Source organism: Dendrobates tinctorius, unplaced genomic scaffold, assembly GCF_039654945.1.
Source record: "Dendrobates tinctorius isolate UK_male_01 unplaced genomic scaffold, ASM3965494v1 ptg000303l, whole genome shotgun sequence".
In the NCBI taxonomy this organism is placed as follows: domain Eukaryota; kingdom Metazoa; phylum Chordata; class Amphibia; order Anura; family Dendrobatidae; genus Dendrobates; species Dendrobates tinctorius.
The window spans coordinates 4309269-4336843 of NW_027361970.1; the positions used below are offsets into that span (position 1 = coordinate 4309269).

At 45.2% G+C, this 27575-nt stretch overlaps 1 protein-coding gene across 2 annotated transcripts in view; it reads right to left on the reverse strand.

The window, feature by feature from the left end:
• OAF (out at first homolog) overlaps positions 1–27575 on the reverse strand; it is a 48038-nt gene that overhangs the window by 1720 nt on the left and 18743 nt on the right. The window contains exons 1-4 of one of the 2 annotated variants that reach the window (XM_073560735.1): positions 26291–26454; positions 23661–23910; positions 7280–7414; positions 4100–4280 (exon numbers count right to left, since the gene is read on the reverse strand). In XM_073560735.1, coding sequence (XP_073416836.1) covers positions 4100–4280; positions 7280–7414; positions 23661–23876 — 532 coding nt within the window. In that variant the 5' untranslated portion in view covers positions 23877–23910; positions 26291–26454. Of the gene's footprint in view, positions 1–4099; positions 4281–7279; positions 7415–23660; positions 23911–26290; positions 26455–27575 lie in introns of those variants that run through there. The other variant, XM_073560734.1, reaches the window with a different exon arrangement.

Consider the following 27575-nt stretch of genomic DNA (forward strand, 5'->3'; position numbering starts at 1 on the left):
ACAGATACACAGAGATTGCGATAGGTCCCGGCGCCTGAGAAGCAGTCGTACAGTAAGCACTGTTCCCTGGTGCCGGATACTCAAGAAGCACTTATTCTCCCCTGCTCTGCCGGCGATCAGTGCGAGCTGAGGAAAATGATGAGTTATATTCAATTGATAACAATGAATGCAGGCGGCAGCTGATGGGACTATTACTCCCATCTGCCTACACCTGCTGCCTCTAATAACAGTGAGCACGAGCAGCAGTTTTAAAAAAACGGATCCGTTTTTTTGACGGATCCGCGGTAACCGCTAATGGAAGTCTATGGGACAAAAAAACGGATCCTGCAAAAAATTGGCGGATCCGTTTTTTTACGGAAACCAACGGATTTTGACGGATTTGAAAAAACGGAAGTGTGAAACAGGCCTTACATCATGTCCTCACTATATCTAAAACTGAACCTGTCAAAGACTGAACTCCTTGTGTTTCCTCCCTCTACTAATGTACCTATACCCGACATGGCCATTTCTGTGTGTGGTTCCACTATTACTCCCCAGCAACATGCCTGCTGTCTTGGGGTCATACTTGACTCCGAGCTTTCCTTTACCCCCACATTCGATCACTGGCTCGCTCGTCATCTGCATCTCAAAAACATTTCTAGAATTCGACCTTTTCTTAATTTTGACTCTGCAAAAACTCTTACTGTTTCTCTTATTCATTCTCGTCTCGACTATTGTAACTCTCTTCTAATCGGTCTCCCTCTTACCAAACTCTCCCCTCTCCAATCTGTCTTGAATTCTGCAGCCAGGATCATATTCCTCACCAATCGTTACACGGATGCCTCTACCTTGTGCCAGTCATTACACTGGCTACCCATCCACTCCAGAATTCAGTATAAACTTATTACCCTCACCCACAAAGCCCTCCATGGCTCAGCACCACCCTACATCTCCTCCCTTGTTTCAGTATACCACCCTACCCACGCCCTCCGTTCTGCTGATGACCTGAGGTTAGCGTCCTCAATAATCAGATCCTCCCACTCCCATCTCCAAGACTTTACACGTGCTGCGCCAATTCTTTGGAATGCACTTCCCAGGTCAATACGATTAGTCTCCAATCCCCACAATTTTAAGTGTGCCCTGAAAACGCATTTATTCAGACTGGCCTATCGCCTCAACATATTAACCTAATCTATCCCTGTGTGGCACAGCCAAAAGTTTTACCATAACCAGGTTCCCAGCATCATGTTCCCACATGCTTTATGCATCCATTAGCCCTCTGTGTCTGTACTGTTACACACTTAACATTATGGCTGGTCCATACAATCAGGGCAACTGTTACCACCCACCTTTCGTGTCTACCTGTTTCCTCATAGACTGTAAGCTTGCGAGCAGAGCCCTCTTTCCTCTTGGTATTTGTTATGATCTATGTGATTATTGTTATGCTGTAATGTCTATTGTCTGTACAAATCCCCTCTGAAATGTAAAGTGCTGCGGAATATGTCGGCGCTATAGAAATAAAATTTATTATTATCATCCCTCTATTCTTGATAACCAGCTTTGCTGAAGCTCACAGCTGAGGGTTGCAGCCCCAGCTGTGAGTTTTACCTGGCTGGTTATCAAAAATACAGGGTGTGAGGGATGGGCTCTGCAGTAGACGATGGTTCACACACGGGACTTCGTTCACTGGTTCCAACCAAAATGCGGTTTATTAAAATCCGTCCATAAACTGTCAGGGTTACAAAATAAACAGCTTCTTCTAGGTATAGAAAAGGTATAATAGAGCAAAACAGAAAATAACAAGTCCATATAATACAAGGACTCAGCCTTTAAAATCAGTCTTTTCCTCTCAGACTCGAGCAGAGTCTGAGTTGCACATGCAGGACCTCCTCACCTTGCAAAACACACAGACCAAGTCAGACAGCTCCAGCTGCCTTATTTATTTATTCAATACACAATAAACACACAGCGAGTGCTGACTCCAACTCCCATCAGCGCCCCTGGTCTCGCTAATCACAGCACCCGGTGCCTGGGAACATCACAAACTGTACTGCTTTTTCCTCGGTGCCGGTACGCATCAATGATGTGGCACACAGATGCTACACTGATACCACGAGTTTGTTGCACACGGACAGCACCCGAACTGGCTTTTCCAGTACAGGTATTATAAGGACGTGTGAAGGAGGGATAATCTGTATAATTTCATCCTTTTGATCCAGCGGAGAACTGCATATGGGGAGAACAGAGGAGATATTGAACCTTTCTTCCTGAGCACTAGTAGCATTGAGCACCTCATCAATACTGCTGTGTTGTAAATCCTGAGCTCAGCTCTTTTATAAACTAGTGCGAGTTAAAAATGTTAAATTATATCTATTTAAAGTTAATTTTTATTAATAATCTAGTGAAATCCTTCGGCTTTGCTCCTAAAGAGAGGAGATAAAAAGAAAAAAGAAAAGAAATTAAATGGGATGTCAGACAGTTTTCATTGGGGGTGTGCACTTCTCCCTGTATGATGCAGAACAATCATAAGCAGCAGCAACATCCAGAAGAATGAAGAACACGCCCCCCACCATAGGCTAGGGCTGGTTTCTCAGTGTATGAGATGTAATGATACAGCACTGATCTCCTGATCTAAAGGCCCTTTTACATTTAGCGATGCACCAGCGATCCGACCCGGTCAGGATCGCTGGTGCATCGCTAAATGATCGCTAGTGAGCTTTCACACAGAAAGATCTCACAGCGATGCAGCAGCGACGCAGCGCACGATACTCACCTTTCACACTCAGCGATCCTGACGTCCTCCCGCCCGCCTCCACGCGTCGCTTGTCTCACACAGCAGGAAGCCCAGCAGGAAGCAGACGACGAGAAATGGAGCCGCGCGATCAGCGATGGACAGCGGGGGAGCCGGTCGGCGGTAAGTATCACACATAGCAATATCGCTAGCGATATCGCTATAACGTCACAAAATCAGTGACGTTTTAGCGATATTGCTAGCGATATCGCTATGTGTAAAACCCCTTAATTTCCTGCATGATTACAATGTGCTGAGAGTAGAGCACTAACACCTTTCAGATAAGGTCCCTGAGGGGTAGTGTAGCTGAGCTTAGCTGTGTCATATTACAAACTTTATCAGTTTTATCACAGTCAGCTCTGCTGTAGTGCCCCTCCTTCTGTCCAGTGATGTGTCAGTAATTACACTAAATGTGTTGCGCACAACCTGTTCTCACTGTGCAGGGAGATAAGATCAGGTGATTACATCTCACACAGGAGAAGTCCAGAACAAGAAGATTACTCATGTGTGAGATGTAATGACAGCCCTGATCTCACTGCCGAGTGATTACAACTTGCTTGAGTACAGCAGACATGAGTGTGCTTACATCTCACACTGGGAAACTTGCTCTAAGATATTGTAGGGGCGTGTTCTGTCTCTAGTGTATTGCTACCGGCTTATGATTGGACAACAGGGAGAAGAAGTACACGCCCCAAGTGAAAACTGGTAACACCTGCTTGGACCTAAACGTTAACTCATTAGGTGCCAAAAAAACCTTTGTTTTCTTCCCCTCAGTTGCAGATATAAACATAAAAATATTTTATTTTGCTCTGCAGCCACTAATACATTTTTTTTTTTTTTAACTGAAAAACGAAGTAAAAAGGTCCTCTTTAACGTGTTAGCAATTTTAGGGGACACCATCCTCATTATAAAGAAATATAGATATCACAAAACCACCCCTACTACTGGCTTCAATAACTGCAAAACTGTATGACTTCACTGAACAAGCTAAAAGCTTTCCTCATCTCCCAGGACAGGATCCTTGGCACTAAATATATGGCTTATGGAAGAGGCATAATATGATCACGTGCACAAGATATATTCAGTCTTGAGGTCAAATGAAAAACGATCCAATAATTTGAACACCATGTAAAATGGAGCTATGGTATTCAATAAGCCACACATAAGCGTCCTCTTGTGTATCCTGAATTAACATTCAAACAGATAGAAGGGGGGGGGGGGGGGGGGGGAGAAACTCTCTTGGCCTTCTGTACATTTACACACCAGAAAGAAGAGGAGTCCAGCAACTGTTGTATAGCCATATTAAGGGATGAGTCTGCCACGACTTACCTTTCTTTAGCCAAGCCCTCACATCTTCCTGCCGTGTATAGACTGCCTCTCTGGCCTCGGAGCAGATGTTGTGGATGTGGGAGCTCAGCTGGATTCCTTTAGTAAAGTTAACAGCTACGTCCATCTGCAAATTCTCAAATCCTCTCATGTCTTCTGCCTGACGCACGGTGTGTGGATTTTTCTACGCGAAAGAAATAGGAGTGATGTTACGGTTTCAGACTTATGTTTCTTAGTTGCAAATACTCGTATAGTCATGTGAAAAACAAACTACACACTCGTTGACGTCTATGGTTTAATGTAGCTGGACAAAAAAAAAAAAAAAAAAAAAAGTCTGGTCCCTAAATCTAAAGAATAGGTAAATACAACCTGAGATGAACAGAATGCAGAAGAAGTGAAAAGTTAAGTACACCCTTATTGTTACCATAGGTAAGTAGGATACAGGTGCTGCTAGTGAAATGCCTTTCACTAATTGTTCATCAACAAGTGTGACTGTCTCTATAAAAGCAGAAGTTCCAGCAGTTTGCTGGACTGGATCTTTCAGACGCGTGTCAACACAACGCCAAGGAGGAAATACATTGGCAGTGATCTAAGCAGGGCTGTGGAGTTTGTGCAAAATGGACCGACTCCTAAAATATATAGTTGGGTACAGTAGTACAATGCAGAATGTGATGTAAAATGTTTTCATAATTTGGGAAAGTGATGAAATGTCCTATGTATGTCTGTTCCTGATCTGAGGATCGGGGCTTTTAGTGGAGATGAATCTGTGCTGCACTTTATGCACATGCTCAGTAGTGAGACAGGGCTATGGAGTCGGAGTGAGGGAAATTGAGGAGTCAGAGGTATGGCTTACTGACCCCACAAATAATAAAACTGGCATTTCAATGGCCCAGTCATAGTCCAGATCACAACAAATTGAAAATGTTGTGTGGGGAGACCTTAAGGGTATGTGCATGACTTCTTTTTCAGGCAGATTCCACCTCACACCCACTGCTAAAAAACACCAAAAAGAATGGATCTATGAACAGCATAAATTGTAAAAAAAAACTGCTGTGTATAAAAATACAACTTTTTTCGGTGCACATGCTCCATCTTTTGAGCTTATTTTAACAGTTTTATTCTTCCATAAATCTTAAAAAAAAGTGGTTCAAAGAAGTGAGCTAGCAATTTTTCAGGTTTATCATCTATACATAAAAAAAAAAAAAAAAAAAAAAAAATCACCCAGTTTTAGAAAAATACTGCCACCATTTTCCTGCCTTTTGAGGGATAAACTCAAGCGAGTACGCCTTCATCTAAAAGACTTCATGGAGAGTTCTGCATAAATGAGTGATTATAACACCTGAATGAAAGCACTAAAGAACACTCCTTAAGAACGATGTGTGAGATTGATAAAGTCATACAGAGATATTGATTCATTGGGGGGGGGGGGGCACTTAATTTTTCACACATGGCTTTTCCGTTTTGGCCATGTTCCTGTTACAGCGGCTGTCCACTAGTAGGACCAGCCCTTCTCATTCCTCAGGTTTGGCCCTGTTTAAGTAAAAACACCTCTGCTCACTTCCCGTGCCCAATCAGAGCTGGCATCGCTATCTCCGCCTTCTGACAAATCAAACATCAGGAGGACGTCAGAGCATCCACAGCCTTGACTTCCTATTGATGCTCAATACATCCGAAGGCCGCGATATTGAAGATGGCGCCAATTGGGTGCAGGACTCATGTAATGTAAAAGCCTTGCATGAGCCCCGGGAGTGCAGACACTGCTGAAATAGGGTCGGCACCGGAGAAGGAGTATAGGGCCAAACATGAGGAAAGAGAAGGGGTTGTCATAGTAATGCAATATAAGGGAATCTGTAAGTAGGATTAACCCTAAGCTGTCTGTACAGGCATGCAGGTTATAGGAAGCTGAGTAAAAGGATACAGATAGCAGCGATCTGATGTCTTATTCCAGAGAAATCCTTAATATGTAAATGAGCCGTTTAGATCTATGGGCTGGTCATAAATCTCAATGATAACCTGCCTCCAGAGATTATTGTAAAGGACAGGGGGCATTACCAGTTCTATAACACGTGACAACTGCAGCCAATCACTCGCCTCACTGGTGATGCTAGGGTAGATAGTATAACGACGCTTAAGCCAGTGATTAATTACAGTAGTCACATGTTGTGGTCAGGAGGTGATGGCAGCAGACTTATAAACACAGACCAGTGGGGGTAATAACTGTTTCAGCCCCAGCAATTTTAAGTATGGTATGTTTAATTTTTTTTATTTTAAATGATTACCAGCACTGGCCTTGATTTTGTCAATTTTTATGTCACTCTATTTTCACACAAACCTGATAACCCCCAATAAGTCAATCAGACTGATGCTAGGTGGATCTGGTGTAACGTTGCAGCTGTCCTGGTTTCTCAGATTCCCAACTGTAGCTACAGACAGGGCCATGTGGCTCACCAGGAGAAGGCCAACGTTATCACTCCATCATGTCTTCCCCACACACAACTAAACCTCGCAATCAGCTGGAACAGGAAATGCCAGCACTTAAGAATGTTGAGTGTGTACGGTCCTGAGACAATCGGCCATATGATTGCTCGACATATATTCTGTATTTGTAGTGGAAAAAGAAAGGATTTGTCCTGGCACAACCATCCAGCTAAAATAGCAACATTTTATTGGAACACCTTAGAAACCAGACACGTTTCCTGTAACTAAGGGCACTATAATCGCGCCAGAAATGGGTCAGGTTTCTTTTATTCTTTTTCAACTGTACCAAAAATATTTTGCTATTTTACATGAATGGTCGCGGTAGGATGAATCCTGTTTCCACTATGGTTGTGTTCACTAACAAAATCGGCACCCTCCAGTGATATTCAACTACAATTCATCTACATACTATGTGGATGCGCCCAGCCCTCTCCCTCTCCTCATATTCTGTATTCATAGGCAGCCATTTTTAGTCCTATGACACTTCAATTCTAAGTGCTATAAAAGTCACACAAAAAAAAAAAAAAAAAATAGAAGTCAGAGTCCTGTATTACCCCTGAGAGCCGGTCACTACTTTACTTGCTTATTACGCCCCAGCCCAGGAGGCTGGAGAACTTTGTAGGGAAGGATAAGTAGACTGAGCAATCCGGTCTTCTCCGACCACAGTAGGTGGGGTCCTTACATAATCAGAGATAATATCCTTACCTGTCGCAGCTTGGCCATAGACTCGCTGGGGATGATCTCATTATTCTGCAGTTGAGTAATGAAACAAAGAGCTTGAAATTGGCTTTGTCCTCGTTCCAGTTCCCCCAATATAAGGATCCGAAAAATCTTCACCTCCTGGAAAAAGACAATTAAATGATTGCCGTGAGTCTTGTCTGGTATCATTTACAATTTTTTTTTTTATTTAATTATTCGATACTCCATTTAATGATCACCAGTTCAAAAGTGGCCAAATTTTGTTCTCAATTTTTTTCCTGCTGCTCCACCAAATATTCAATTTTTTTTTTTTTTTTTTGTAAATCCCCCATTCAGTTCCAGAGAATATTTCATGCTAAAGTTTTTTCCTTCCTTTTTTTACAGGGCGGTGTAACTCAGCGTAATAACGCTGAGAAACCTAAAGACACGCCCCAGAGGATCCTGTAAGCCACGCCCCTTTGTAAAGACTATGCAAAAATTAGCAGTAAACAAAAAGCCCAATCTCTGAACCAGTATGAAAGATTTAAAGAAAAAAGGTTAAACTCAGGCAAATAATGGGAATAAAATAAAGAGTAAAAACTGCCCACTTTTGACCTAACGACACGTCTCCTTTAATGAACTGAACAGTGGTGGGGGCAGTTCACGTCCTGAGACCCTGACCTGTCGCTCAAATAACTGTACAGAAAGCGCAGCTGTGAGCAGCTCCTGCCTGGGAGAGTGAACAGAGCCATACATCCATGTGCCTGTACACCTCTCTTTGAATGTCCTCATTTAGAGGCTTCGCTATGCTGGTTTGCACAGTCTTAAGCCCCCGTTACACATAGCGATATCGCTAGCAATATTGCTGTAAAGTCACCGATTTTGTGACGTAGCAGCGATATTGCTAGCGATATCGCTATGTGTGATACTTGCCTCCGACCGCTCCCCCGCTGGTTATCGGTGAACGCGCGAGAATGTCCAGGACTGTTTCTCATCGTCAGCTTCCTGCCGGGGCTTCCTGTGGCGCCGACGAGCGACGCGTGGAGGACGCAGGATCGCCGCATCTGACAGGTAAGTAGCGACCCCCGACCCCAGCGATGTTGCTGGTGAGATCTGCCTGTGTGGCAGCTCACTAGCGACCACCCAGCGATGTACCAGCGATCCTGACCGCGTCATATCGCTGGTGCATCGCTAGGTGTAACTGTACCCTAAGTGACTGGTTGGGGGTGGTGTCAAGACCTTGAACCACCACCTTTTACAGCATGTTAAAGGGAAAAAAAAAATATGGTATGTATATAATGCAAGTAGCAAACAAACTATAAATTGGCAAGTAAATGTTGTTTCTAAAAAAGAACCAATCCATCCCTGGACTGGGATTTGCCGCACGCATCTGACCACTAAGCTGAGGTTGAACCATTAGCTTCCTTTTTTGTGGAGTTTCTGAATGATGGAAATCTCGTACGAAAGCAGCCGAGATTTATTGCAGTAAAACATGATGTAACGTGCTGCATTAGGCGCTGCCCGTTTTCATGGTTCTGGTGTATTGGCTACAGCATGGAAACAAAATGTAACCTTAAGCCTATATACGCATATAAATATATGTGAATCTGGAAAAGGCGGCAGATAGTCCTGTGGGTTTTATCTAAGAAAAAAAAATTATAATGTCCCATACTTTCAGTTTTTTTCTGCAAAGAATCACCAAGCAGAGCGACAGAACATGCGTCTGTGCCGGTACTCCGCTCATTAATGGGACGTGTGCATTGTTATATGCTCAGAACACTGCGCCATACTACTGTATGCAAGAAGAGGCCTTAACTTGTCACTGGATTACTGTCTTTATGCCATTAGAATTGCAAAAATATATATATATTATTTTAACCAAACCCGTTTAAAAGTTACTGTACATTTTCTCTAATCTTGCGATTTTCCCCATACAGTGATGCCAAATGTGTCCCATTTATTAAAAATCTAAACTTTGTTAAGGTCGTCAACTACTAGAAAAGAAAGCAGCAATTTGAGGTGAGTTGAACTTGCCTTGACATTTTCCCCCATTTCCTAAAATCCCTATTTTATACATGCAGTCCAATTTTGCTGCGGGGCCCTAGAGCCGCAGGTTGCACATGTGTGTGATATATATCAGGACACTGCACTCGGGGGAAAATAAAATCACATCGGGGAGACACAATTTATCTACATCTAAGCATAAGATGAAAAGCCAGAAATGTGTCACTTTCGCTTCAATATCTGATTACAGAACTATAGCCCCAGGAATCCCATCCAGCCTCCAGCCGCCCATGTCCTCAGATCAAGGTATTCTCCTCTTAACGAAATCTGGCAGAAAAAGCTAAAATTCCCTCTCTGACCCCGTTGTAGGAGTAGTGGAACCCCGGCCAAGAGGACAGCATCCCACACTCCACTGATGACATTACCATGTCCATACATTAGCGCGACTCATTCCTGACAGCAATGAAAAATCTGCTAAAAACGTAGAACGGGGGAAGCAATACACAAATGCAATGTGGGAAGAGGACGATAAGAAAGCAGAGCGACCTGCAGAACACACAGACTGTGTAGAAAGCTGGCGTGGCTTTTCCTCCTCAAAGTTCACGCTGAGTCACAAGACTAAGGGAGAGTTCCTGCCACATCATAAACAGTGAAAACCAACGCAAAGTATCCACCTAGTGTACCACAAAAGAAAGACTAAATACACAAGAAAAAGAAACTAGGAAATGTCAGCATATAATGAAGAAAAATCTCAGTAATTTTCTCCAGCTCCTCCAAAGTTAAAATGACACTCCTATTTGCTGAAATCAGATTTTGCATAGATTCCTGCCCATAATTAAAGCCTGTCAACACCCAGTACGGTGACCAGATAAGATTCCAGTGGGTTTTATTGACTATCCACACACAGGTACAGTAACTGACGCGTTTCGGGCCAGATAGGATCCTTGAATATAGTTTTTGATGCTATTAGAATCCTAACTGATCCAAATCCCGTCAGTTATTGTATTAGTCTGTGTACTCTATGGATATTCAATAAAGCCCATTTCAGTTGTATCGGATTGGCGATGCTGGGTGTTTCTTACGTTCTATGTCATCGGCGCACCTGGTGGCAAGTGCTCCAGACTTTCCTCCTGCTTTGTCCAGCAAAATGACTAATCGATCTAAGCTTGTTTAAAGCTCTTTTTATACAGACCAATGCACATGGTAAGGAGACAAGCTATTCCCAAGACATCAAGTGATCCGTAGGATAAGAGATAACTTACTGATCGCCGAGGGTTCAATCGCTGGACTATCCAGAGATTAGGCTCTGCCCCATCATAAATGCAGTAGCGATGCACACTCTCGGCATTCGCTAGTCATTGCTAATGTGGCTACCGGTAAAAGCCAGTATAGCGTTTGGCTTCTGTGACACTGACCATGAATGGAGCGAAAAAAAAAAAAAAAAAAAAATCGCGCAACTTTGCTACATTGTAGAGAGGGGTGCAGACAGGACTATTGAGTCGGTAAGTCAAACCCCCAACTCCTTGATTTGCCTGACTCCAGACTCCATAGCTCTGGCTGCAGAACCTCTTTCATGGGGTTCCAGACCCATATCATCAGGATTGTTGGGAGTCACAGAGTTCAGACCCCCTGCAATCAACAATTTACACATTGATTGAGGGTAACTTGATTTTTTTTAAATACATGTTTTTTGATATTGTATAGTTTGTAGCTTGTCAGCAGCACATTCCCCTAATGCTGCCAAGAACAGATATTGTAGGTTGGGTAAAAGTTGATGCTTTGCGCATTCACTTATCACTGGTCTTGTCAGCCTATAAGACATTGCTTGCCAACCTATGGCTAGTTGTACAAGTAGAGAATATTGACATTATACATCTCTGTATGAATATACATACATTTTGTACAAATAGCAATTCTTCTACACCATGACTATATTATAGCTACAATATCCAGCTTTGGTTCTGAAGAGAAGCTGAAATTGCAGCCTTCCATGTTATTCTCTGATGACTCCCACAGGGAAAAGCCACTGTCACAGGTGTCTGGCAGCAGCTTTCTCCACTCTAGCCATCGATAAGATCAGAAAGTGAAGTTTACCGTAATGATGTTCTCTGTATTTGTCGGTTCTTCAAGCATGAATGTACACAATAAATACAAATGGCATTCAACTACAAGCAAAAAACATAAAAGAGGCAGAATAAAGGGTAAGCATGTAGAGATCTGCATCTTTACTGCAAGTCCTATTCTTATTACCCACTGGTGCGCAGGTTGTCAGACATTCTGAATATACTATGAGATAATGTCCCAGAGGTGCGTGCTCCATCCATTGATATAGTGGTGGAGGAACACCTGGAATTACACGGCAAGTTTATAATTCCCAGCAAGAACAATTTAAAAAGACCAAGGCAAAATGTTCAAAGTGCTGCGGCCAACACCCCGGATCTGCTGCATGTTAAACCTTTACAAAAAATAAAATAATCCTCGTTACACAATGCAGAATGTGTGACCAAAGTAATCTGCTACAAGACACACACGATTGGGAACACAAAGCAGTGCGAAGTCTCTGCTAATAAGGATTGTCCCCAAATTAAATCACTTTGATGGATGATCAATCTATTTGGCAAGTTCCTTCCAAGCAGAGGCACAAATGCTGGAAATAGCAAAAGTCAGATAGAAAAGGGACCACTAATCATTAAATACTAGAATGCTACAAAAATTACAAAGAACTTGACTCCTCATAATTACACCTGTCCCATATGATCCACCATGTTCCCTGCCCCTTGCAATCCTGTATCCGACTGCAGCAGGAGCCTCCCCCCTCTGCCTTGGCTGCAGTTGGACACCAGATGCTGTTCTCAGGCCAAAAATGGAACAGATCAACATTAGGTTCATCTCGTCAAGATGAATACAGGACAGTTTGGGGAACATGCAGTAATGACATCTTTAGAGACTATTAAGGATTGTATGAGAGCGATGAGTTATTTGTATGCGCAGCGCTAACAAACTGATAGAAGTATACGGCCCCCCAGCAATGGTACCACGCCTGGTCTGACGGATACTACACATGCCTGGCTGGGACTGATCACCTTACGTGTCGCTGCTTGAACTCTGGCTTCTTCTTGTCGGGGGGTGACAGATCATTGAGGAGATAATAAAACTAAAGGTACACTTTTTTCTAACGATAAATGGTTTCATTATAAAGGATCTTCCTCTGCGAAGCACCATTTTGGCTTACAATCCAAGAAGAAGAGATTGGGCATTCCCAAGATCATAGTCAAAATTTTCATATAGAATTGGGTTAATCGACAGAAGAAGTTTCAGTGGGAAGAGATATTAGGTGCTCATCAGTTCTGACTGCACACAGAACCCAGTGTTGTCACACCCTTACATTTTTCAATGAAAAAAAAAAAAAAAAAAAAAATTACATTTCAAGCATAGAAATCTAAAGAGATCATGCTGGTGTCTCTCAGATCAGCCATTTCCCCCTTATCCTCCAGCAAGCTGTAGACAACTGGCTGCAGCAGAAGCCTCTCCCTCTCTTCTGCCATCTCTGGTGTGGGTGACCAAGGGAACCTGTCAGGTGATTCAAACTGCCCAAACCGTAGGCAGCATAAATCACAGCCAGGTATACAAACATTCTCAGAAATGCTTTGGAGCTTCAGAGGAAATATACTTTAAAAAGATCCAGATGAGGGCCCTAACCGGAGACCAGACTAATCCGGATCTGTCCTTGGCCGGCTCTTCAGAGCCCTGCAGCAGGTGATTGACTGGCTTGTCTCTGGCTATGTACACACCACGGAGACCCGTGACTCACCTGCAGTGGCGCTGGGAAGAGTCATCCGGGGGCAGCAGAGGACTAATCCGGTTTCCCGCCATGGCTCCAGTCCAGATGTTGAAAGTGTAATTTCTCTTAAATACTAGAACATTTCAGAGAATAATATACATGGCTGCAACCGTGCAGCCAGTATATGATTTATGACACCACAGTTTGGGTCTTTAAACCTTGCCTCTTGTTTTGGTTTAACCCCTCAGCAGATTCCCAGACCAATATGGATGAACATGAGATTAACCCAAGTTCTCCTCAGAATTTCCACAAGACTGGAATGAGAATATGCAGGAAATTCTAGAGACGGATATAGCGGGCAATTTTACAGCCTTATTATTTTTATTAGAGGGGGTCTGTCAGCCCAAAATGATTGTTGAAACCAAGTATGAGCGCTCAGTGCACACTTTGCAGGGAGACACCGGTCAGCACACCATCCTGCTTAATTGTTCTCCATTCTTTCTCCATTGACAGCTCAGGTTTTACAGAAGCCAAAGAAGTGCGGAGGTGGGCAGAAAACAAGTAAATGTGGAGGGGTCCTGAATTGTTTGTCCACACCACAGACTCACAGAGCACATGTGCTTGGTTTGAGCAGTCATTTTGGGCTGGCAATCCCCACCATACTACTTGGTTCACAGATTGCTTAACTCACATTGGATTTGTCTATTCCCTCTTCCGTAAAGCACAAACCACAAAGATCTAATCGAGTGAGTAACAGTTTCCTCTGAAACGTACAATGGACAAGACTTATGGGAAACCGATTAGGGAGAAAATACTGTGACATAAGTGAAAGCGTGTGAGAGGGAAATGATGTACAACATCAGATCTTATCGGCAGACTACAGGTCGGGTGTCCCCATACGGAAAAAGTATAGAAACTGAAGAGCATGATATAGGAAGCACCACCTAAATCATCCTCCCCTTATGAAGGCGCCACAATAGCCTCTGACAATCACAATATTGTGCTATTTCACCAAGGTCGGAATCCAGCTGATTTAGAACTTTCCATAATTCTCCTCCCATCTCCAGGGACGTCTTTACCCTACAAGCTGATGAAGCTTTCCTAATGCTCTGCAGTGCTGGAATATTGACCATGATAAGTTATTCCTATGTCAAAAAGCCTTCTCTGATCACATGGAAACTTGGTCAAAACTGAAAATTTGCCACCGAGATAATCCAGACAAAATATTTGACCGATAGCTAAAGCAGACAGTTTCTGGTCCAGGGACAAAATCTCTCATATATTGGAGAAGCACCTACAACTTAAGGGGTAAACCCATCTCCAAGATCCTAGCCAAATATGTAGTAGGTGCAAGAACAATAATATTAGCAAATACCTCCAATTGGAAATTTAGCATAGTTCTCCTGATAAGCTACTGCAATACCCTGCAAAGTGACCTACCCAAGGTATCCATGGTTACGACCACTCATATAGGGGCAGTTAGTTGTCTGTGGTCATAACCATGCATACCTACTGTACACTACTACAATGCCCTACCCAGGGGGAACTACAGGAAAATCTGTACATTTAGCAAAGGCCGCCTGAAACTACAGTTCCTCCTCCAATTAATTGCCACCGATTCTCAAACAGTTTTTTTTTCCTCTGTGCCCCTCTTTACCAAAATTATGTCCCTTGATAATAAATGTGAAAATTTTCCCATTCACCCAACTGGGTGTATACCCCAGAACTTTTCACTGGGGTTTACGTTTTTCTGTTCCGATGTTGGCCAAAACACGGCTCTGCCAGCAATGAGGTTCTGTAGCGTACACCCCAGTTGGTTGAAGGGGACATTAAAAAGGAGCATAACTTGAGAACAGAGAGGCCCAGAAGAAAAAAAAAAAAAAAAAAGAAAACCTGGGCCAGAATCAGTGATGCGGCCTCAATTGAATGAGGTACTTCACTTAAATTTAAAAAAAATCCAGAGAAAGGTATAATTTATAGGGAGCACCTCCAAGAACCTAGGTCAGAGGAGGAATCGACGGCGATTTATGGCTCTGATGGTCATCAACAACTGACTTTATACGCTATAAACCTCACCTGGCCTGCCACCGCTCCAGGTTTCTACATTTGCAACCAATTTCATTACATGCCCACCCCAGGGCTGTGGAGTCGGAGTCGTGGAGTCGGTGCTCATTTTGGTGGAGTCGGAGTCGGAGTTGGAGTCGGTATAAAATGGACCGACTCCGACTCCTAAAATATATAATAAATTGGGTACAGTAATTCAATGCAGGATGTGCTGAATATTTTTTCATAGGAGTTTGGGAAAGTTATGAAATGTCCTATAAATGGCTGTTATATTCCTGATCTAAGGCTACATTCACACACAGCGTTTTTCCTGTGTTTTTTGAGGATACGTTTTTCAGCTGCAAAAGCAGATCATCTTTTTAAAAAACTGCATCACCTGAAAGGTTTTTGAGCTCATAGATAATGTTTTCAATAGCAAAAGCAGATTAGAAATCTGCTCTATCTATCCATTTATCCATATCTGTCTATCCATATCGTATCTGTACCAAAAAGAATGAAAACCGGGTAGTACACCAATATATATTCTGTTCTATCTAAATATCTTGATTATTGGATCATAAAAATGATTAAATGTCTGAGATTCACATTGTACTACAATAAGTTTTTCACTTAAATATAAGCAATATGTGTGGGAGTCGGAGTCGGAGTCGTGGAGTCGGAGTCGGAGTCGGTGTAAGGGAAATTGAGGAGTCGGAGTCGGAGTCGCAGGTTTGGCTTACCGACTCCACAGCCCTGGCCCACCCTGAGGAAGCTAGGAAAACGTGACTAAAGTTTGGAATCTAAACATGCTCTAACCCCAAATTCATTTTTCACACGGTAGCTGTGCAGAATAGCGGCAGGTTGTAAGCGCGCCTGTGTACAGAAGACTTTTCTCTAGGACAGGTCGCTGCTCACTACATTACAGCTCAATAACTTCCATCACCGCGGAGGATACCGATAAAGAAAACACAACCCTCCAACGCTCGCAGCTACATAATGGTCGGCGTGCTTTGATCACTCCGCATTCTAACTTCTTACAAAAGCACCAGCATCCCACCCCGCTCTGCGCAGCGCTCCCTCCAGAGCTGTTTGCCTTACTCGTCAGGGGAACGACATAGCCCCAAGGCAGGAATTGCTTCTCAAAACATATATGTATTGTAGCTGGAAGGATCCCATGATTCATCTTCCCGTACATTCCAGACAATCTAGGAACACTGCAGTGGACGCAAAGGTGCTGACCTTGGCTTTCAGATCCCTCTTGGAAGGCAGAACGACCAGAAAGATACATTTATATTGGATTCAAGTGGATCAGGCACCAGATTTCACATTACCAACTGCATACATTATTAAACTCATCTCTCACACCAGATGAGCCTGGTGTATTTACCTTGAAAATCCATGTCAGCATGGCTGTATAACCCTGATTGTAAGAGAAGCATTTTATCAGTTCAGTTACAGAGTAGAAGAGCTCATAGGTCCATGTGTATTCAGTTTCAGCCCACCCAGCCTGACAGCTGCAGCTTGTCCTGAGCAGGGCGAGATTCAACAGCAGCAGGGAGGAGGAACACTGAGAAGCTGTCAGCTTAGGTGGTAAGATATGGAGTTAAACTTTTCAGCGTATTAGAAAGTAATTCTGACATGGATTTTCATAGTAAGTACACCAGCCACAGAATTTAGGCTTTAGAGATGGACCCAAGTTGCAGAAGCACTGATAAATCTGGCGACAGATCTTTAGGGAGCTGTTCACACTTCTTATTATACTTTTATATTAATTATGAGTTTCCCCAAACGTATACCCCCTATATGCCCCCCATTAGCCATTGACCCCTTCTGTAAAACATATCTAAAATAAAATATATACTGACACCATGTACCCCAAAAGCACACTATCAGCATACGCCAAGCACATTAAGGCACAAGGAAAGTTGGGCTCATGCACCTGTAAGCTTTCCCAACACCCAAAGTGTAAACGGAGTCTTAGATGGAATGTAAACCCCTAACACAGGAAGGACACGTGTAACACCGAACACGTGAATAGATATGGCAGCCAAATCTAGCCTTTACGTCAAATGACAGCATTGTACTACAGGACCAGCCAAGATCCCGACGTATGAGACCCGGCAGGTGCTGCGTGCCATGTATGGAAATATGGCCTAATTGTGGCATTTTTACTGGCAATTTCCACACCTAGACTTGTGGCCCTCTAGCTGTAGGCGCTCTCAGCAGGCCCTGACTGAAGAATGCTGCCTGGACCCACCTACAAATACCATGTATGCTCAGTGACCGACACACCCAAGAGGGAAGGGGTTCTCTATATCAGCCCACCGGGGCCCACCACACAGTGACTGCAGGTTGCAATAACCTGATAATGGCTATTGGTATGAGCCAATACACTGCAAGTCAGTATAACCAAAACAGTGTCTTGAAGCCCCTTTGTAGGACTAATAAATGTAAAACAACCACCCAAACTATAAACAGACCACACTAATTATCCTGTAGAGTTAGTACTGTAAAAAACAAAGAACTAAACAATGCAGATGCATTGCAGTGTATTCTTCAATCTACTAAAGAACTAAAAGTGATCAAAAAGTTGTTTGTACTAACAAAAACTGCAATCTATCCAAAAAGAAACAAGCCCACATAGCTCCCAGAGAAAAGTCACTGCAAAAGTAGCAAGCATGAGAATATCAGATTACACAAACCACACTGTTAACGCAAAACTCAAAAATATAGTAAATGCACCAAGAAGAAAATAAAAAGAGGAATACAGAGTCATACAATTAGTGATGAGCGAGTATACTCTTTGCTTGGGTGATCTCAAAGTATTTTGGCTTGCTCGGAGACTTAGTTTGTGTCGCCGCAGCTGCATGATTTGCGGCTACTTGACAGTCTGAATTCATGTGGGGATTCCATAACCAACAGGCGATCCTCACATGTATTCAGGCTGTCTAGTAGCCGCAAATCATGCAGCTGCGGCGACACAAACAATCTTCGAGCACGCCAAATACTCAGAACACCTGAGCATGCTCAGAAAAACCCGAGCAACAAGTATACTCGCTCATCACTACATACAATGCATTTCAGGCACCTCAAAAATAGTATCATTCAAAAATACAAAACGGAGAAAAAAAGAAAAAAAAAAAAAAAAAAATATAGAAAAAAAGAGTTCCGACACTTGGAATGTCGACATTAAAGGGAATCTGTCACCCCATTTTTGCTGTATGAGCTGCGGCCACCGCCATCAGGGGCTTATCTACAGCATTCTGTAATGCTGTAGATAAGCCCCCGATGTAACCTGAAAAAAAAAAAAAAAAGCGTTAGATTATACTAACCCGGGTGTCCGGTCTGATGGGTGTCGTGGTTCGGTGCCTCCCATCTTCTAGCGATGACGTCCTCCTCTTACTTCTGCCTCGGCTCCTGCACAGGCGTACTTTATGTGCCCTGTTGAGGGCAGAGTACTGCAGTGCGCAGGCGCCGGACCTCTCTGACCTTTCCCAGCACCTGCGCACTGCAGTACTTTACTCTGCCCTCAACAGGGCACATAAAGTATGCCAGTGCAGGAGCAAGCAGGAGGACGGCATCGTATGAAGATGGGAGGCGCCGGACTGGACCGCCCTTGGGTGAGTATAATCCAACTTGCTTTTCTTATCTTTCAGGTTACATCAGGGGCTTATCTGCAGCATTACAGAATGCTGCAGATAAGCCCCTGATGGCGGTGGTCGCAGCTCAAAGAGCAAAAATGGGGTAACAGATTCCCTTTAAAGAAAAAATAATGTGCTTATTCATTAAGGATCCAGATAGACTGGTTATTAACGAGTTAAAGATATAGCAGTGACCTCTGCACTGTGGCTATACTAATGGAGATATCGGATAGTTTTATTGCGCCATTAGACGTCACTGACGGTTTACACTTTGTAATGTAGTAAAACAATAAAAACCAGAAGGCGACACTTCAATAACACGGGGACATAGAATGGGCACTGCTCCGTGTCAATCTGGATCCCAGAAAAATGTGATATGGCTGCAACCTCATGTGAAGACAGAGTCCAATGTGATACAACAGATAACTGATGACCAAGTATAGTATTAAATAAATTAAAAATGGCAATTTGAAAAAAAATTTAGTGGAAAAAGATTTTTTATGCGTGGAAAAAAAAAAAAAAAAAAGGACTATACTGAACATCAAAGTTCATGAAAAAAACAAAAAAAAACAAAACACACTAGGTTACCTAAAACATTGGCAGAGCATTGAGTTTGTAGGACTTTGTTTACTTTCACACTTTGGTTAGTCAGGAGTTGGTCAGTATTGTTTAATTTCATTCCTTGGTGGGCCACATGTATTATTCAATTTCAAACCTTGGTCGGCTGCAGGTATTGTTTAATTTCATTCTTTGGTCGACCACTGTTTACTTTTTACACATATCACTAATCCTTTTTCAGGGCAGGAGACCAAGACATTATGGTTTAAACAAAATCACAGAAATAAATGCTGCTGTACCTGTGTTTTTTTTGCACTTACTCATTGCTTGCTGTGGTGAACAAAATGCTGAAAGAAGTGACATGCTACAGTTGTCAAAAACGCAGCAATTTTCCAATTTAGACAGGAAAAAAAAACAATGGTTGTGTATCCGATTTCTGTAATCTCATGGCGTGGTACTGTAAAACGCAGCTTAAAATTTGCAGAAAAAAAAAAAAAACACAACATAGCCTAAAAGATCTAAGAACACCAAAGAAGCAAACTATGGGAAAACCAAAGTGTTTCAGTCTCAAAACTTTTGGCTACAACTATAATATATCTGTATTTTATAGGGTATTGTTTGGATTTGCTATTCTTCTTTGTTCTCGACCTATAAGTTCTCTCTAGTGAAATTGCTGGCACGGCTGAAATGCCACAATGGAAGCTACATCACAGCATTTGGCGCTGCCCAGACAGCGAGGGCAGATCCTATTGACTCCAGAAACAGAAGATCTTTTTTTTCTCCCACAAACAACAAGCCCGCAGCAACACTCCAGCTAACACGAGACGTCTGCGATGAGCGGGGGATGCATCTGTAGTCCAGATGTGGCCACGTAGAAGGGTATTCAGACCCGTCCTCTGCCGGGACACAATATGACAATGGCAGCGCTTCCAGCTTCATGCAGACACAACCAGTGCTTGGTGCCCAGGTCTGTACTGGTGAGGACTGGGGAAGCCCAGCAACAGTGGTGGCACCACACTGCGATTACATGAGCATCTCCCCTTTGGGTGCGGTGAGTGATGTACAGTAAAGAACGTTCATCTGCACTAAGTTGGGAGTAACAAAGACAATCCAAGGCTCCCACAACTTTTACAGAAGATGACAACCTAATGGCGATGACACACAGTGCGTCAGCTGTACAGCCGCCCACCAGACAGATCAATAGACATCTATTGTAAGAAAAGCTTTTCAACCGGATACAATTATCACATAACAAGCGCATGAACACATCAGGAGTATGTGAATAATGCCAGAGTCACACATATATGAGGCTGTCATGTTTGGGTCAGGAGACCCGTGGCCGGTTCGTGTATCACTGTCTATACTATCCTTGTGGAGTGACATGCTGGTGTAAGGAGACTTATAGGTCATGCATGCTTCTCTAGGAAATTAAGTATGCAAACTGCCTCTTCTAGAGGAAGAGGGTTAAACACTAGGGCAGTCAATATCCACCCTTTAACCAGCCTTGCCACATGACAGATCCTGGTTTAGACTATATCCTATTTGAAAACACGTGTTTCAGGGTGTTGCTCCTCCTCAGTGCAAAGCAGGACATCTCATTTGGCTGTATGAGATGCCTCTGACTGGGGTCTTTTAAAGTGGCATGTCACTCTCCATAAGGAGAGATGTTACCTCTTAGACCCTAGTCAGTGGCCTCTCATACAGTCAAATTAGATCTCATGCTTTGCACTGAGGAGGGGCAATACCCTGAAACACGTCTGTAAATAGTGATTCTGGTTTGGCTTTCATCCTAAGTCATGTGGCAAGGCTGATTAAAGGGAATCTGTCACCCCTTTTTTGAGATATTATATAATGATATTATTCAATTGTGTGTCACATAAGGATTCTCTTAGTACTTTTACTTCTCCCTCTACACAAGAAGAAATGCGTAGAGCAAGACAGGGAGGGGGGAGCAGTTGAATAAGCCCCGCCCAGCGGACCGGACAGTGGCAGTTTACATACATCTGAACCGATATAAAAAAGGTATTTATGCATGAAAGGTGCAGGGTCAGGGGGAAGTAAAAGTACTAAGAGAATCCTTATGTGACACACAATTGAATGATATCATTATATGATATCTCTAAAAAGGGGTGACAGATTCCCTTTAAAGGGTTGATAGTGACTCTTAGGATTGCTACTTCATAGGTGGCACTAGAGTTCAAGTCCTCGTTATCTCTGAAGGGAATTTGCAAGTCCATATTATGAAACATAGATGTGTGAATGAAGCAATAATGTGTATGGCAGAACTGTGGGGAAGAAGAGACCAATTCTCCTTATAGAAATCAGCTGTGTAATATCAAATACTTCATGGGGAATGGGCATGTGTTCGATGGAGCTGTTCACATGGCTGTTTTTGCAGAACAAGTTTCTAGAAAACAATAGATAAAATAAAAAAGGAGAAGTGTCTGTTTTATCTATTATCCTGTGCCAGTGTTTAGGCCGCTGACATATCAGCCAGCTCAGAGGGCAGGACATTTTTCACTGACTGTTGGGAGATAATACACTTTTTTTTTTTTTTTTTGCATATGAGAAGAACTGATGAAACTGATGATAAAAACCAGCACACTGACCATACACTGATGAAAGTGTCTGCTTTTCACATACGAAAAAAAAAATAATCATGTGTGAAACCGACCCAAGAAAACAATCTCACCTAGAGGTGGTTTCAACCCTGAGTCCATACTCGACCCTATAACGATTCTAGCAGCATGTGTCGGGATATGATAGGTGGCCACTTTGGCTAATATCTCTGGTTCTCTTGTAAAGTTGATTAAGGGGTCAGACACGGACTTAAGCTGAATTCACACATCCATGTCTTGCAGTTTGCGCTGACGGTGAGACTTCTGACCTGCACTCTACAGTCTCCTAGACTTATACGAAGCAGTGGAGCTTGGGTCAGGAGCCTCACGGGCGGTGTGTCATCAGAGCGCATGTACCCAGGCACCGACCTCCAACAAGGGGCACACATGCCAAGGTAATCCAGGCGGTCATTCAGTAGGCCTTGTTATCTGATTTTCTGAACCCTTATAAATATGTTGTAAGTGCTGGAAAGTCTTGCCAAAAGGAAGAAAGAAACCACCAGCAGCTTCCGTAAATCTGGTGACCCCCTGACTTGCTGGTTTTACAGCTCGCAGAGTGACAAATGTCTCCATCACGAGGTTGGTTTCCTCAGTGACCGGTTGCCATGTCATCTCCCACAACATGGGGAAATCTCCTGCCAGTATGAAGGAGAAGAACCAGGCGCATTAGTCTCTAAAGGTCTATCCTGACCTTCTCAGAGATTTCCTACTCAGAAAATGTAAGTGGCAACGACGGGTGAAGAGACAAGTACTTGTATGCATTCTCAATGGAAACTGTAATGGCTCATTCAGACGTACAAGCACGGACCACTAATGCTCGGACTGGCTGCAGGTTTCCAAAACTGAGCCCAAGAGACTCAATTATATGAAGCCGTTAGGCTCAGGTCGGGAAAGCCGCAGCTAGTCCGTAAACTGTTGTCCGAAATCAGACCGAGCTCCACAGCCATCTGCATGAGCCCTAAACCTTTAATTCCCCCTGTGGTGATGGGTGATAGCTGGTCGGAGTGGGACTCGACTGTTGGATACTGATCGGTTTCTCTATAGGAGACCATGAATGGGTTTTCCCATAACCAATACTTCTCACCTAATAAATGTGATTGTGGGGCGTTCCACAGCTCAGACCCCCACATATAGCGGGAAGGTGAACGGAGCACGGATTGCAAATCTGCTTCATTTAAAAGTCTGTGGGATGACAGAGACGGCCAACTACATACCACCGCAACAGTCAAACTCAGGACATGGGATTCTTGATATTGTGATCAGTAGGACTCCGCACAGACACTGATCGACTCTCCTGAGGATACTATACTACACATTTACTATCCAGATAGGATTTAACGCACTTGAGTTCAGTAGTGAAACTTTATGGAATTTTCCGAGCACGTACACAGTGTGTGAACATTGCCCACAGTGTGGGGACATCACACACAGGTGGTAAGGGTAGAAAATTCTCACTGGCAGAAAACAAGATGAAATTTTCTTGACATAAAAACGAACTTCTCATAACCCATCATTTAGAGCCAAAATCTCTCTGTAGTGACAGAGCCCGACAGGTGATTCCTGGCATCCAAACCACAGGCAGCAGGGAATCAGAGGCGGACTGCAGACACAAGGCGAATCTGCCAACAATGCAGTTCCAGAAGAGCAGCACCCACAATGACGACGGCAGGTTAGTGAAGGAGGATTCTACAAGATTTCCCTCCATCTCATATTACTTTGCAGCCACCATTACCATGGTCAAGCTCCATCACACCGGCGCTCACCTGTCTGAAGTCTGCCAGGTAGGTGATAAAAGTGCCATCAGCCTTCCGGAACTCCAGGGTGATACAGTCCCTCTCAATGTCCGCCTGCAGGCTCTCCTCTGCTACCTGACCATCTTCCAGACGGACACGGACCTTCAGCTCTCCGAGGCTTGTTCTACAGTACCACAGCAACGACAACAGCCACAAGAAATGTCTGGCTGCTACCAGAGGACACATCACCAGGCAGCAAGGCGAGCAGTGCTGGGGAAAACTGCAGAAAGGAAAAAACAAACTTAGTGGTAGAAATAAAAAAGCAAAGCCTGAAATGTGAGGAGAAGCCCAAATACTAACCCTGGCGAGGGCACAACACAAGCCGTGCCTGGACCTGCACACCCCAAAACAGAAAGTTACACAATACAAAGGAAAGTTCTGAGAGCAAAATAACAGATGAGGAAACTGTGGGCAGATTACACAACGATGGGAAAATGGGAGACAGATGAAGATCTGACAGAAGACTGGACACAGGCCAAGCGCCACATCTGTCACTGACCTACACCACAAATACCACCAACGCTCCTCAAAAGGAGACAGCGTTATAGTCAGTGACAAGACCAGATCATCATGGAGAAATGGCGCAGAAAGTGCTGCAGTCACAGGACACCACAGCGTTACAGCATGTGCCGCGGTCAGATCACTGGGTGCCAGGGAAGGACCGACAACGGGCAGAGCATTGGCATCCTGAGCAATATGGTGCCAGGGCAGGACCGGGAACGGGCAGAGCATTGGAGCATCCTGAGTAATACGGTGCCAGGGCAGGACCGGGAACGGGCAGGGCATTGGGAAATACTTAGTAATACAGTGCCAGGGCAGGACCGACAACGGGCAGAGCATTGGAGCATCCCGAGCAATACGGTGCCAGGGCAGGACCGACAACGGGCAGAGCATTGGAGAATCCTGAGCAATACGGTGCCAGGGCAGGACCGACAACGGGCAGAGCATTGGAGAATGCCGAGCAATACGGTGCCAGGGCAGGACCGACAACGGGCAGAGCATTGGAGCATCCTGAGTAATACGGTGCCAGGACAGGACCGACAACGGGCAGAGCATTGGGGCATCCTGAGTAATACGGTGCCAGGACAGGACCGACAACGGGCAGAGCATTGGAGCATCCTGAGTAATACGGTGCCAGGACAGGACCGACAACGGGCAGAGCATTGGGGCATCCTGAGTAATACGGTGCCAGGGCAGGACAGACAACGGGCAGAGCATTGGAGCATCCCGAGCAATACGGTGCCAGGGCAGGACCGACAACGGGCAGAGCATTGGAGCATCCCGAGCAATACGGTGCCAGGGCAGGACCGACAACGGGCAGAGCATTGGAGAATCCCGAGCAATACGGTGCCAGGGCAGGACCGACAACGGGCAGAGCATTGGAGAATCCCGAGTAATACGGTGCCAGGGCAGGACCGACAACGGGCAGAGCATTGGGTCATCCTGAGTAATACGGTGCAAGGGCAGGACCGAGAACGGGCAGAGCATTGGGGCATCCTGAGTAAAACGGTGCCAGGGAAGGACAGAGAACGGGCAGAGCATTGGGTCATCCTGAGTAATACGGTGCCAGGGCAGGACTGAGGACGGGCAGAGCATTGGGGTATCCTGAGCAGGACCGAGAACAGGCACATTACGGTTTAGTAATGTGGCGACACAAAAACTTGTGCATCCGGACGAGCCAGCTGAAGAGGGCAGTGGTGGGACCTGTAGGGCATCCGGCCGAGCCCCGCAAGAGGGGGCAGTGGTGGGACCTGTAGGGCATCCGGCCGAGCCCCGCAAGAGGGGGCAGTGGTGGGACCTGTAGGGCATCCGGCCGAGCCCCGCAAGAGGGGGCAGTGGTGGGACCTGTAGGGCATCCGACCGAGCCCTCCAGGAGTGAGCAGTGGTGGGACCTGTAGGGCATCCGACCGAGCCCCCCAGGAGTGGGCAGTGGTGGGACCTGTAGGGCATCCGACCGAGCCCCCCAGGAGTGGGCAGTGGTGGGACCTGTAGGGCATCCGACCGAGCCCTCCAGGAGTGAGCAGTGGTGGGACCTGTAGGGCATCCGACCGAGCCCTCCAGGAGTGAGCAGTGGTGGGACCTGTAGTGCATCCGACCGAGCCCCCCAGGAGTGAGCAGTGGTGGGACCTGTAGGGCATCCGACCGAGCCCCCCAGGAGTGGGACCTCTATCTTTTAGGGGAGCAGATAGAGATCTCCTGATATCACAGATGATGTGTCATACAGTCCCGATACCTGAAGGTAGGACACCTCGCGAGCTGCCGGCCGTGGCTGATAATAGCTTGTGCTCCGCTATACGGCAAATGTTGATAATAAAGATATAATGCTCCATAAATTGACGCCTCAGGGGCCACATCCATAGCAGTCACCCTCTGCACGTGTGGATGACGGGCTCTCAGCACATATGGGTGCAGAGGTGTAGGCTCTGATGGATGGGGTTCTGCTTGTGGCACAGTGGGGGTCAGGCATGTGACCCCCTCGGATGGCCACGCTCAGGCAGGACGTGTGATGCATCTCTCGATGGTTGCACCGCAGTTGTCACTGTCATAAATCAGAGCGAGGACACCCCGGGAGGAGCAGGAGCCGGGACCACCGCACTCACCCGGAGCAGATGTGACATCGGCTGCCCGTCCTGGGAATCCTCTGCCCCCGGCCCGTCCGCCCCAGCACAGCTCCGTCCTCATCCGCTCCGGCCGCCGCGTCTATCCCGGGCCGGACTCGGATCTCGGGATGTTCTCCCCCAGGCGGCGGCTCTGAGGCCGTCACTTCCTCCAGGACCGGCCCCTCCACTTAAAGGGACAGACACAGGCGGAAAGGAACAATGGGCTGGAGGCGCGGGGAGGCAGCTGAGCGAGCAGTGTGTGTGTGTGTACACTGTGCAGAGCAATGTGTGTGTGTACACTGTGCAGAGCAATGTGTGTGTGTACACTGTGCAGAGCAATGTGTGTGTGTACACTGTGCAGAGCAATGTGTGTGTGTACACTGTGCAGAGCAATGTGTGTGTGTGCACTGTGCAGAGCAATGTGTGTGTGTACACTGTGCAGAGCAGTGTGTGTGTGTACACTGTGCAGAGCAGTGTGTGTGTGTACACTGTGCAGAGCAGTGTGTGTGTGTACACTGTGCAGAGCAATGTGTGTGTGTGCACTGTGCAGAGCAATGTGTGTGTGTGCACTGTGCAGAGCAATGTGTGTGTGTACACTGTGCAGAGCAATGTGTGTGTGTGTACACTGTGCAGAGCAATGTGTGTGTGTGTACACTGTGCAGAGCAGTGTGTGTGTGTACACTGTGCAGAGCAATGTGTGTGTGTACACTGTGCAGAGCAATGTGTGTGTGTACACTGTGCAGAGCAATGTGTGTGTGTACACTGTGCAGAGCAATGTGTGTGTGTACACTGTGCAGAGCAATGTGTGTGTGTACACTGTGCAGAGCAATGTGTGTGTGTACACTGTGCAGAGCAATGTGTGTGTGTACACTGTGCAGAGCAGTGTGTGTGTACATTGTGCAGAGCAGTGTGTGTGTACATTGTGCAGAGCAATGTGTGTGTGTGCACTGTGCAGAGCAATGTGTGTGTGTGCACTGTGCAGAGCAATGTGTGTGTGTACACTGTGCAGAGCAGTGTGTGTGTACACTGTGCAGAGCAGTGTGTGTGTGTACACTGTGCAGAGCAGTGTGTGTGTGTACACTGTGCAGAGCAATGTGTGTGTGTGCACTGTGCAGAGCAATGTGTGTGTGTGCACTGTGCAGAGCAATGTGTGTGTGTACACTGTGCAGAGCAATGTGTGTGTGTACACTGTGCAGAGCAATGTGTGTGTGTACACTGTGCAGAGCAGTGTGTGTGTACACTGTGCAGAGCAGTGTGTGTGTGTACACTGTGCAGAGCAGTGTGT